This window comes from Benincasa hispida, chromosome 8, assembly GCF_009727055.1.
Source record: "Benincasa hispida cultivar B227 chromosome 8, ASM972705v1, whole genome shotgun sequence".
In the NCBI taxonomy this organism is placed as follows: Eukaryota; Viridiplantae; Streptophyta; class Magnoliopsida; order Cucurbitales; family Cucurbitaceae; genus Benincasa; species Benincasa hispida.
The window spans coordinates 12,717,369-12,729,893 of NC_052356.1; the positions used below are offsets into that span (position 1 = coordinate 12,717,369).

At 33.5% G+C, this 12,525-nt stretch overlaps 1 protein-coding gene across 2 annotated transcripts in view; it reads right to left on the minus strand.

The window, feature by feature from the left end:
* Positions 1-1,763: 1,763 nt before the first annotated feature.
* The window catches only part of LOC120082950 (DNA-directed RNA polymerase III subunit 1), a 46,555-nt gene continuing 35,793 nt past the window's right edge, over positions 1,764-12,525 (minus strand). The window contains exons 22-28 of one of the 2 annotated variants that reach the window (XM_039038390.1): positions 7,549-7,704; positions 7,352-7,468; positions 7,163-7,248; positions 4,570-4,774; positions 4,284-4,486; positions 2,152-2,250; positions 1,764-2,034 (exon numbers count right to left, since the gene is read on the minus strand). In XM_039038390.1, the coding sequence (XP_038894318.1) occupies positions 2,199-2,250; positions 4,284-4,486; positions 4,570-4,774; positions 7,163-7,248; positions 7,352-7,468; positions 7,549-7,704 (819 nt within the window). In that variant the 3' untranslated portion in view covers positions 1,764-2,034; positions 2,152-2,198. Of the gene's footprint in view, positions 2,035-2,151; positions 2,251-4,283; positions 4,487-4,569; positions 4,775-7,162; positions 7,249-7,351; positions 7,469-7,548; positions 7,705-12,525 lie in introns of those variants that run through there. The other variant, XM_039038391.1, reaches the window with a different exon arrangement.

A 12,525-nucleotide genomic window follows, 5' to 3' on the forward strand; every position in this document is an offset into this window, starting at 1 on the left:
TTGTAATTTGCCTTTTTGTTTAAATTTGTTAATTTTCAATAAAAACCAAACACCCCTTTTCCCTTAATTTACATAGAAATTCTATGTAGGATGATATTTGAAAGCGTTGTTGTAGGATGATATTTGCAAGTGTTGTTTTCTTTAATCCAACAGGAGTAGGGAGATTCAAATAGACTTTTTGGTCGCTAATACATTTGTATATCAATTGAACTCCCTTCACTTTGGCGAGAGTTGGTCGAGTTTTTGTGGAAATTAGTCGTGCATTTGTTCGAGTTTTTATGGAAATTAATCGTGCATTCTCAAATTCAGTATAATTTATCTTAATATCGTGGTTTGAATTGACATTTAAATCAAATTATGATCAACTGTGCAATTTGTTTCAAATCAACTTATATGACAAGCTCAAATTACTCTAGCTTTAAATCAAAAGTCAAAAGTTGGATGAACCTCACATTTCATTTGAATCAAATTACCACGAGAATTTGTTATCAAATTTGGGCATACTCCAAATTTAAGGTTAGAACTCCAAATCCCATTTGATAACTCTTGTTTACAATGGCTATTTGGCTCTAAACTCGAGCACGTATTTTCTCCTATGATGTGTTAAATGAACTAAATTAAGTGTAAAAAAGAGTCATTTTTGAAGTACTTCAAGTATTTTTCATGGTTTTGTGCAAAATTCGCGAAACTGCCCAGTTGCAACTGCAAAGCATGCATAGCTCTATTTGGGAATTGCAAAGCATGCACAGCTCTATTTGAGGTTTATAAAAGCTATAATTCGAGAAGAAAAAGAAAAACCATGGAAGCCACTCAAGGAGCGAGAGCCCTATGATTTTGCTCATACCTTATTTCAACAACCAACCTAAATGAGAGTTGGAATTGTAAAAACTCGATTCTCCTTGATGAAGGCAGAAACGAGATAGCTTAGAGAAATTTTCTGAGTCTTTTAGCTAGTGTTTACTTTTTCTATTCTTATTATTTCTTTGGCTACTTTGTAATCATGACATTCATTTCAATGAAGTATTTTTCTCTTCCTACATTCATTATGAGTTAAATTCATGCTTATTATCTTCCTTGATTACCATATTTACCTTTTCTCAATCTCAAGTGTAGTTTGGTTTTTACTATTTTTCACCTCCATTGTTAACATAATCTTGTCATTTAGTTTTACATACATAGATAAATTCAAAATGGAAAAGATAGAGCAAAATACAAATTTCATAAAATCAATATGATAAAAAAAAAAAAAACAGAGCTATAAATACTATTTATTTATAAATAGAACTTTGTCATATGCCCCAACATAAGTTATTGGCTATAAAACCAAGATAATGGTTTGTAATCATCAAAATTCTAATTAGATGTACTGTGTTTAGAAAGATTTTAAAATCATCACAATCATTTTGTCATTTTTAGAATCACTCTTAATGAATCACTCAAATTAGTTTTAGATAAAAAATTTTACTTTTAAAAGTAATTTTCACATCAAAATTAATAGCGGATCAAAAACTTATTTCATAGTAATTTAGAAATAATTTTAACTATTTTAGGATTTCCCAAACATGCCCTAATTTTATATTACTTTGAACTCTGATTCACGGCACAATATTATGCAGTAATCATACGGACAAAACTAGATGAATTGCATCACCATTCAAGTTCAAATAATAAATTTTAATGTAGGTTAAATTCGACTAAACTTGAAATTTGGAATTAAGGAAAAACAAATTCAAACATGGACAATGTGTCCAAACTGACAGATATGAGTTTACCAAAATCAGTAATCATAAACTTATTATTAATAATTAATAACAAATTTCAAAAAAAAAAAAAAACACACACACACACACTATCAACAGTTACCATTATCTATCTCTCGCACCTCAAGACATAATTAATAATGTCAAAATTTTGCCCTACCACAACACTAGTTTGATAGGGTAATATGTTAACTATTTGCTCATAAGTCGAATACAAACCAAAACTCAAACTATATACAAACCTCAACTTGAAAAAGCCGAAAGCCATCAATTCCTGATTGCAAAAAACAAAATAGTAAGAGTTTGCTAAACCAAGTAACTCTTTGAAACTGAGCAAAACAAAAATAAATCGTTTTAATTTCTACATTATATTATATAAAATACACTGCACCTGAAAGGCCATGCAACTCGACCAAATCATACTCGATGTCGATGAACTCAAGCTAGAATTGCAGGTGGTCCATAATGCAATTGTTGTGGCAAAGAAACTCTGTTAAAAATAAAGCTCGATTAGCTTCAACATATGAAAAATCTCACTCACTCTGGATATCACAATGTTTGAACTTCAATTTAGGATGTCGTGACATTAAATAAGACATTGCCAATGATATCAACTCTCAAAAATAATAAAAAAAAAAAAAAAAAAAAATACATTTTTAGTTCCTAAGTTTTAGGTCTAGTTTCCATTTGGTCCATAGATTTCAAAATGTTACATTTTCAATCAAGTTCTGAATTTGATTTCAATTTAGTCCTAAAGATCAAAATGTTACAATTTTACCCTTACAACTTGAGTTTTGTTTCAATTTGGTCCTTAAATTCCAAAATTTACACTTTTAACTTCCAAATTTTTCACGTAATACTCACTTTCAGTATTTGGCATTAATGTCAATTAATTAATTTATAATAATTCTGGAGCAAAATTTCAAATTTATTTTAATAATGATAAAAAGGTGAAGATTAATTATAATTCTTTAAATTAATTAATAGACATTAAATTCAAATTTAAGGTTAAAAAGTGGAAATCTTGAATGTTTAGATCCTCTTTATTGCTCTTTTAAGTCTTTTTTGTCAGGAGGCACAATGAAAGTTCAAATCTTGAATGTGAACATTGAAAGTTCTCCATTTTCTTATTATTCTCTTTCTTATAGTCAGACAAAAAAGTAGTAGTCATCCACAAAAGAACATTTTGAATCCACAAAAGAACATTTTGAGTTCAATTCAGATATTTTGGAGGAATCTTGTACATGTCTCCTACTAGCTGATTCACAAGCGATAGACAATCCACATCCTTTGCCTTATAGTTCGATCTTTAGCCGATCAGTCATTAAAGTTTCGAGATAAGATATTTCTTTTGTAAAAAGAGTTTATAGTCATCCATCTCCTAAAGACACTCCTTCTGGTTACGATTCTAATGGTGGTTCAGATGTTAGTTTAAGTAGTGAGGATATTTGGATTCTCTAGCACAAGTTGCTTTTGTTGAGGATACTACAAAGGTTTACTTTGCCGATGGTTTTGATACTTTATTTGAACTTGATGAGCAAAATCCGCTAACGGAAAAAAAAATAATTAAAAAAAAGAGCTTTTTTTTAATGGTGAAAATGTTCAAGTCGAATTGTCACCCATAATTCATGCCAAGCTCTCCGCTTTGATTGAAAAATGTGGTTTTCAGATGGAATCAATCCCTCCTTGTTCTCCTTCAGTTAAAGCATAGCTTGGTCGTTTGGTTGTTTGGTCTAGGAATTGAACTATTTTTATGGATTTCTTGTGTTTATGCGCTCAAGCCTTAATTGTTGTCTTGAAGAAGTGTTTTTTTCTCTTAGTAGTTGTATTCTTGGAAGTGTCAATTTAGAAGTTGTTTTATGGTTTGATCCTCGCACTTCCAGCCTTATTGGACTTCTTACCTCGTCGGCTGATCGGATTTCTGTCGGCCTTGACTTTTTAATTTCTGTGCTCTCTAGTTTTTCTTTCCTTTATGGAGGAGGTTTATTAGGTTTTAAGAGTTTGCTTTTTGATGTCTTCTCCTCTTTGTATCTCAATAGTATTTTTTTTCTCCTTTTGTTTTTTTGCATTTCCTTCATCCTCTTGAAGATTATTGTATCTTTGAGCTCCCTCCAAAAAAAAATTATTGTATCTTTGAGCATTAGTCTCTTTTCATTTTATCAATGAAAAGATGTCTTCTTTTTTTAAAAAATGGAAATCTTGAAACTTAAGAACAAAATTGAAACAAACTCAAATCTCAAAGATAAAATTGTAACATTTTGAGACTCATGGACTAAATTGAAACCAAACTCAAAACTTAAGACTAGAAGTATAACATTTTGAAAACCAAAGACCAAATAGAAACTAGACTCAAAAGGCCAAAACCTTGGGACTAAGAGGTATTTTCCCCTAATAATAATAGAACCCTTGGGGTTACTAAAATGGAATTCAGGTTAAAGTACAGAATGGTTGGTGAACAACATAGTTAACATTTTACCACAATAAAATTAATTTAGCTCTGTCCCATAAGGAGGAGATTCATACCTTTGTCTGACTTTTAACATGCCAGTGCCTAGCGGCATTGGTATACCCATGATTACGCATTCACTAACTCCTTCAATTTTGTCATCCCTTCCATTCACAGAAGCATTAAAAAGATGATCCGCGGTTTTCTCAAATGAAGCAAGCATCAGTACACTTTTATCCATTTTTTGAATGCCAAATCTTGTGATTCCAAGAACTTCACCCTGTCACGCAGCCAAAATATTTAATTGCCTCAACTTATACACAACGCACGTGAATGTTTTGTAACCCAACACAACTTACTTACCCTGAATGTCATCAAATCTCCTAAAAGCATCATATGACGTATGTCTATGCTCATTCCATGACTTTCCATGGTATATTTGATCTCTTCAATAATACATTTCCTTGCAGCTTCAATGCCAAGTACTTGTTGCACTTCAATGATGTGATTACTCTTTGTGTTACACCCATCAACTCCCTCAGTGCCCATAACAGCTTGAAGTCCCGTTCTGATAAAAGATAACATATATATAGATTACCATTATATCAATGAAAAGTTTATTTCCATTTTTAAAATATGTATGTATATATATATATAAATCATCGTACCCTTTGCTCCGTAGTTATTGGAAGTAAGAAGGCTACTAAGAACCATGTAGACAATAGAAAATTAACAATATCAAAAACAGTATCATAATTTAGAAGATATCATAAATTGCACTTAAAAAGAGAAGATGCCTTCTCTTATCAATAGTACAGATGATAACAAAACCCATCAACAGCATAACAATAACTTCTGTGGATTGTAGATTTGAGAGTACAAAGGTTACATATAGTAATTACTAGCAAAGTAGGAATTGGGCTAAAAAGGGCAGTGGAGTGGGGCCACTATGGTGAAAGAGAAGGAGGTACATATTGCGAGGTCAAAGTAGAACCTTAAAGATCCATTGAAATTACAACTACAAACGGCAGGGACTTTTTCAACAAGTCCACATAAGACTATTACCATTAGTTGAATTAAGTACTGCTCATCAACGATGCAATGCATAAAGATCAAATTTCCGTCCGAGTTCCACAAATCAACTAAACTTAGACAAGACCCCTCAATTTCAGTTTTATACAACCAAAAACTAGCCCTCCAGACTCAATTGTAGCAAATAAGGTTTTCATTTCAATAACCCCCAATCTGGAATAGAAAGCATAAGCAATAATGTTAAATCACATGATTTTAAATAATTATATTCTTTGCTCTGGGTGTGCAAACAATAAAACATTACAATAGCATCCTCTTTCAGTCATAATTTATTTGGAAGTGATGAGGCTGCTAAGGGAGTGTCAACCTAGTTGAGACGTCCGGGTGCACCTCCTGATCCTTTTAGAAGACTTGTATTTCCATTTTGCTCATTGTATAACTCTCTTGTACTATGAGCCTTAGCTCTTCTCTATTTATTAATATAATGAATCATTTCCTTTTCAGTCATATTTATGAATGAAAAACTAATCCAATGTTAAATTAGTAATAACTAATAAACTTTAAAACATTTTAAAATCACAAGATCTCAACCATTTTTGTCTGAAATGTTTTAAGGTAAAAACAAATTTTAATTTCAAATGATTTGATTTTGGATGATTAAAACTAATAATAGGTATAAAATCCCATCCTGGTGTTGCCTCTGCCAAACAAACAATGAATCTGTCCAGCACTTATTCTTTGATTGCCCCTTTACAAAAGGCATAAAGTCAACTTTTTTCAAAGCTTTCAATTGGTCCCTGGCTTTCCCTAACGACACACAGAATTGGTTCCAACTATTATTCATCGATCTGCCTTTCAAAGATACTAAAGAGAGATTGTGGATTTGCATTATTTGTGCTTCTCTATGGAAGATACGGGATGAAAGAAATGCAAGAATCTTTTAGGAAAACAAAAAAGAAGAGCAAGACTACCGAAGACATCATTGAATCTACTATCTTTACTTTTTCTGTTTGGCGTAAAGATGTACCTACTTTAAAAAGCTATAGTTTATCTTTCCTTACTACAAATGGGAAACATCTTTTATACTCCCTATAATATGGGCCCTTTTGTACCTACGGATTATCCTGAGATATTTCATTCAATCAATGAAATAGTTTTCTATTAAAAAAAAAAAGTTTAAAATCATTCAAAATTCTGTGAAAACAATCATAGCAATATGTACACGAAGATAAAGGGTATGATCCCTTCATCTTCTACAATTCGTTTAGGCAGGACTCATACACCAAAGAAGAAAAGGTAAAGGAAAAAAGAAAGTCTAACACCCTACTAGCCAACTTCAAATCCCTTGTTTAATATGATGTAACTTGGAAGATAAAATGAGAGAAATCTCCAAGAATCAAATCAAAGTCTTTATTATCAATTAAAAGTTATAAATACAAGAAGACGATTTTTCTATTTATAGAGAATTATAAAACAAACTAATCTTAGTCCTAATTATTCAAAGACACCAATCCTAATTCTAATAACCCAGGGAAACTAATCATAATCCTAATCAATAAAGAAAATTAATACTAATCCTAATCAATAAAGAATTTAACCAAGATACCATAATTTACTTTGATCCTGCCACATCATAATATTTAAGAACCAGTGTGTTCAACAAGAATACTATATCTATAGCAGAACTTAAGAGGCCAAGTCTATGAACACAACGCTTCCCCAAATGGAAAATACTTTATCGTGAACATCTAGCTTCACAAAGGTACAAATGCAAGACAATTATCTTGACGTAAAAATTAGCAGGCGAGATAGTTCTAGTCACTTTAATTTATTTATTTTTATTTAACAGATTTTGGTCAGTGTTTATTGAATTAAAACAAGTACAACTAACCAAATTTGAAGCAGGAAAAAGTCATAAACTAACCCTTCAACCAACAAACTGAACTTTTTGGCGTTCCTTGCTTTATCTTTTTCCTCTTTGATGACGGCACGCCCTACAGTTTTTATACCCTGACATCCAATAAAGTTTGTTATGCATCTCCAAAACGTTAAAAGAACAAATAAAACAAAACATTGGTCTATACTGATTAAAAAAATTTTAGTAGGCTCTCACCTTTACAACAACTCCAGGAAGCATGTTTTTAAGAAAGTGTAGATTAAAATGTAGTTTACTCCTATCTGTGTCTTGAGGAAGAACTCGCAACTTTCTATCATCCAAAACATTAATATGCTGCGAAACAATGTGGTATTTGAGATAAAGTGAAATTGAAATTGGTCAAACAAGTAAAAGAATCAAATAATTTAGCTCACCTCATGCTTCAGTTTGAGTTTTGGAGTAACGAGAATTGCTTGTTTGACAACATTGGCATCTACGTATAGTTCTGCATCTCTGATTTTTTCCATGTCAAGTTTGATTTCTATTAAAGCTGATCTGGAACTCATTACAATTTGTATGCATTTTGCAATCTAATCAATATAGACACCAGGAAAGATCAGTAAAGATGAAAACCAATAGGCCCCACCAGTCACCACAAACTGGGGAAGGAAAATACTTGATTTGATTCCAGAATATAAAACAAAAAAAAATTCCGTCCCTCTCCTTGTAGTAAAAATAAAACTATTAAAGTGTTATAGATATTCAAGTGGCCATGAACCTCTCATCCACGATATAGCAGTAACCATTAAGTTGAAAGTTAATTATTCAACTAATCTTCTGAAGTTCCCCATGAATCAAATATTCTTGTGATATATTGGGAAAAACTGTTTTGCATGCAAAACGAGAAAAAATAGATCCTCTTGTATGTCTTCCATATATAAAACTTCATGGTTGAACAAGGATTTGTTGTCTTATTTTTAAATCTTTGCATCTTGACCATTACTCTCTTTTCATCATTTCAATGAAAAGTTATGTTTCCTTTTCGCACACACAAAAATATAAATAAATAAATAAACCCACCCCAAGTTTATCAATGATCTTCCAGTTAACCAAATGAGTTTTTTTGCCTTCCTCCTCACCTTCACACAGAAAATCCCTCATAAGCGTCTATTAGAATCTTACACACCACACTAGGAGCTCTAAAAAGAGAGAAAAAGTAGATGGAGATACCACTCAAAACCAAGCAAATTAAGGTAGTCTCCCTCGTTTTTGAGAAGAAACTTCTCTTCCAAGAAGCTAACCACTATCTCACTTTATCTTCCACTAGACTCCAAAAAGAAAGATGCCTCGAGTAATTTCCCAAAGGATGCCCAAGATACGAAGTTGGGAAGGTCCCACCTCAGAGCCCACCAAAGTCATGGTAAAAACATCAGATTAGTCATGATGTTTTACTCTTTTTTTTCTGTTCATTTTTGTTGACTTGATTATTAATTAATGTTTTTGACATTTGGATTACCATTTAGTGTTAATCTTTAAGGCTTTGACATGGAATGTGACTATATGTAAATAAATTTATGCTTTGTGTATATATGTTATTTTATTTATTCATTGTGTCTTCCTTCATCCAGGAGTCGCCTTTTTGTCACTTCTACCCTTGTGGTGCGCCTTGCACTTTAACACGAAGATGACCACACTAGACTTACATGGTTGTTTTTAATGAAAGAAAACTATGAGGTTACTAATGTTTTCGAAATTTTCTATACCATGATTCAAGCCCTCTTTGATACACATTCAAATCCTTCATTCTGCCAACGCCATGGACTATTTCTTTTTTTTAGAAAAGAATTATTCCATTGATAAAATGAAATATTACAATAGAGATTTCTAATTGGAAACTAAGTATGAAAGACTAAAGTGTTTAAAAGGGTGCTTATTCTTGCACCAATACAAAGCAGGAGACAAAACTAAGTCCATAAAACTATCAAAAACCGAACAAGAGTTCCTAAAACGACGTTTGTTGCGCTCACTCTATAAAGTCCAAAAGAAAGCCCAAATAATCGCCAACCAAACTGTCTTCTTTGATAATGAAAAGGATGACCCACCAAAAGAGAAGCAAGAATGTCAAACATACTATTAGAACAGACCACATACTATTAGAATAGACCATAGTCCAACCAAAAGCATCCAATATAATATGCCTAAACCGAGAGTCAAAAGAACAACGAATAAAAAGATGAGCATAGGATTCTGAATTGTTTTGACATATGAGACAAAGAGATAGACATGTAGGGCATGCGACGTTAAAGACAATCAACAGTATAGGCAGCACCAAGACTAAGCTCCCATAAGAAAATTTTTATTTTCTTAAGGAAATGATCCACCCAAATGACAATATAAATCCTTCACAAGAGGCTCTTCCGTACCCAACAAATCATCCATAAGAGATTTAACAGAAACTGAATAATGATCAATAAGACAGATCCAAGAATCAGGAGCAGAACAAAATCTGACAGATAATAGCAAATGAGACAAGGAAGCCCATTCAAGAGTCTCTAAATAATTACCACTTTAAGCAATTTTCTAAAAGAAAAGGGGATGCTTCACTTAAACACTTGTCTTGTCAATCCTCAACAAAAATAGAATTGCTGAAAGAGAAAACGGACACTTGCTAGAATTTTCTAGAGCACTAACGACCTCTAAAACTCCAAAGTCCCAACTATTTTTGGGGAGATGCTATCCTAACTATCGTCCACCTTATAAATATCCTAATTGTCGTCCATTCATTAAAAAACACTGATGTATCAGTTATAAGAATGTTTAGTTAGTTAATTTTTAGGTGTTGTAACTAATAGACCTTAACCAACTACCTGTAAATTTTATTTACAGGTAGTCTTTGTAAAACAGTTTGTTTTTAACCCATGCCTATAAATAATAGGTTGGGTCAGTATTTTGGAGATGATAAAATTATTGAGAATTTTCCTATCCTTTGGTTTTACACCATTTGGTATCATAGCAGAATTCTGGGAGCTGATGGCAGGGAAAAAGCCTACCAATGGCAATGATTCCAAAGCCACAAACAATTAAGCGGGGAGTTCCACTGCCCAATCACCAAGAACTTTAACAAGACGCATGCAGTCCATGGAAGAATCCATTGGTGGTCTTCAAAGAATGATGGAAAGACTGATGACAAAAGTTGATGAAATAGAAGAGGAGCTACAAATGATTAGACAACAACCACAAAACCAAGAAAATAATGCAAGAATCAACAATCCCCCTCAAGAAAGACAAAACCCCAATGTTCGACTTGGGAATCAACCAAGAAACATTCAATATTAGCCTGCATTACAACAAGAACGACCAAGAATGCCAAATTTTCAGCCAAGAATGCTTAATTTCCAAAGAAGACAGCGGCAGTACAGTGACTCTTCAACCGAAGAAGAAGGAGAAAATGAAGAACACTTAAGGCGTTGGAGGGCTGGGGGACACCAACATCAAGAACAGAAAGAATATAGAGCAAAATGATATTCCCACGTTTAATGGGAAAAGATACATAGAAGACTTCTTGGAGTGGATCAAGAATGTTGAAAACTTCTTCAAAAATGCTAATACTCCATAACATAAGAAAGTTCAGCTGGTGGTTTTGAAATTTCGTGGTGGTGCTTCAGCTTGGTGGGAGCAATTGGAAGTAAATAGGTATCAAAATGGGAAGAATCCTCACAAGTTGGGAGAGGTTGAAACGACTAATGAAGGAAAGATTCTTGCGTACAAATTATGAGCAGTTTCTGTATAATCAGTATCAAAACTTGCGTCAGGGAAAGACCTGAGATTTTCATTGGCTAGGTGCATGAACTAATCTACCTGAAAATGAGCAACACCTCATCGCAAGATTCATTGGAGGGCTATGTGCAGACATTAAAGAAAAGGTCAAGATTCAATCTTTGGGGTTTCTTTCTGATGTCATTTCTTTAGTCGAGACGGGGGAAGAAATGAATGATTCTCAAAATAAGAGAATTAATAGAAGAAATCAATGGGATTCTATAGCCATTAATGCTAGGAAAAACACTTCTCCAATGATAAGGATTCAAACCAACCAATCTCAGGGGAGTACTTCGAAATTGGAAGAGGTAGAGACATCCAACAACAAAGATCAAGGTCAAAGTGAAAACACAAAGAAGCAAATTAATCCTTATGGTCGTCCAACTTTTGGAAAGTGCTTTAGATGTGGAAAAACAGGGCATTTGTCCAATAACTGCCCAGATCGTCGAACAATAGCAGTGGTGGAAGAAGAAGATGCACCCGATTACACCTTAGATGATGAAGTGGAGGAAACAAATTTCTTGGAGCCAGATGTGTTATTCAAAGAATTTTCCTTACACCAATGGGTGAACCAAACTCTCAACAACACTCCTTGTTCAAAACAAGATGCACAGTAAAAGGAAAGGTATGTAATGTCATAATTGACAGTGGTAGCTCCGAGAATGTGGTTTCCAAAAAACTTGTTCAAACCCTCAATCTCCCATTAGAACCACACCTGCGCCCATATAAAGTGAATTGGATTAAGAAAGGGGGAGAAGCACCGGTTTCTCATACTTGCACCATTCAATTATCTATTGGCAACAACAATTAAAATCAAATAGTCTACAATGTTTTGGATATGGGCGTTTGTCACATCCTCCTCAGACGGCCTTGGCAATACGACTTGCAAGCAATCCACAAGGGCTGTGACAACACATGAATTCTCTTGGCATGGGAGGAAAATAATTCTCCTTCCACTTCATAAACCAGTCACAACAAATGCTACAAAGGAGCCTAAAAGTCAGCTATCTTGTGTCTTAAATGGCAAACAATTTATCAGACAAAAGGAAGACATGGTCTGGGGTTTAGTAGTGAAAGGATAGGAAGAAATAATTTCTACAAAACCATTACCTGCCACAGTACAACAACTATTTGAGGAATTTCCAAATATTAGTGACACTCCAACTCAATTACCCCCCCTCCAGGACATCCAACACCAAATAGATTTCATTCTGAGAGCCTCTTTACCTCACTTGGCGCATTACAAAATGAGCTCGGCAGAATATAAAATCTTGCATTATCATATTCAAGATTTGCTCCACAAAGGCTTCATCCAACCTAGTATTAGCCCTTGTGCAGTCCCAACATTACTCACACCAAATTAGGATGGTAGTTGGTGGATGTGTGTTGATAGTAGGGCCATCAACAAAACCACAATAAAATACAGATTTCCAATTCCTCGGATTAGGAACCTTCTTGAACAACTCGGAGGTGCTAACATCTTTTCTAAATTGGATCTTCACAGTGGTTTATCATCAAATTCGTATAAAACCTGGCGATGAATGGAGAACAACCTTCAAAACAAATGAAGGTCTATTTGAATGGCTTGTCATGCC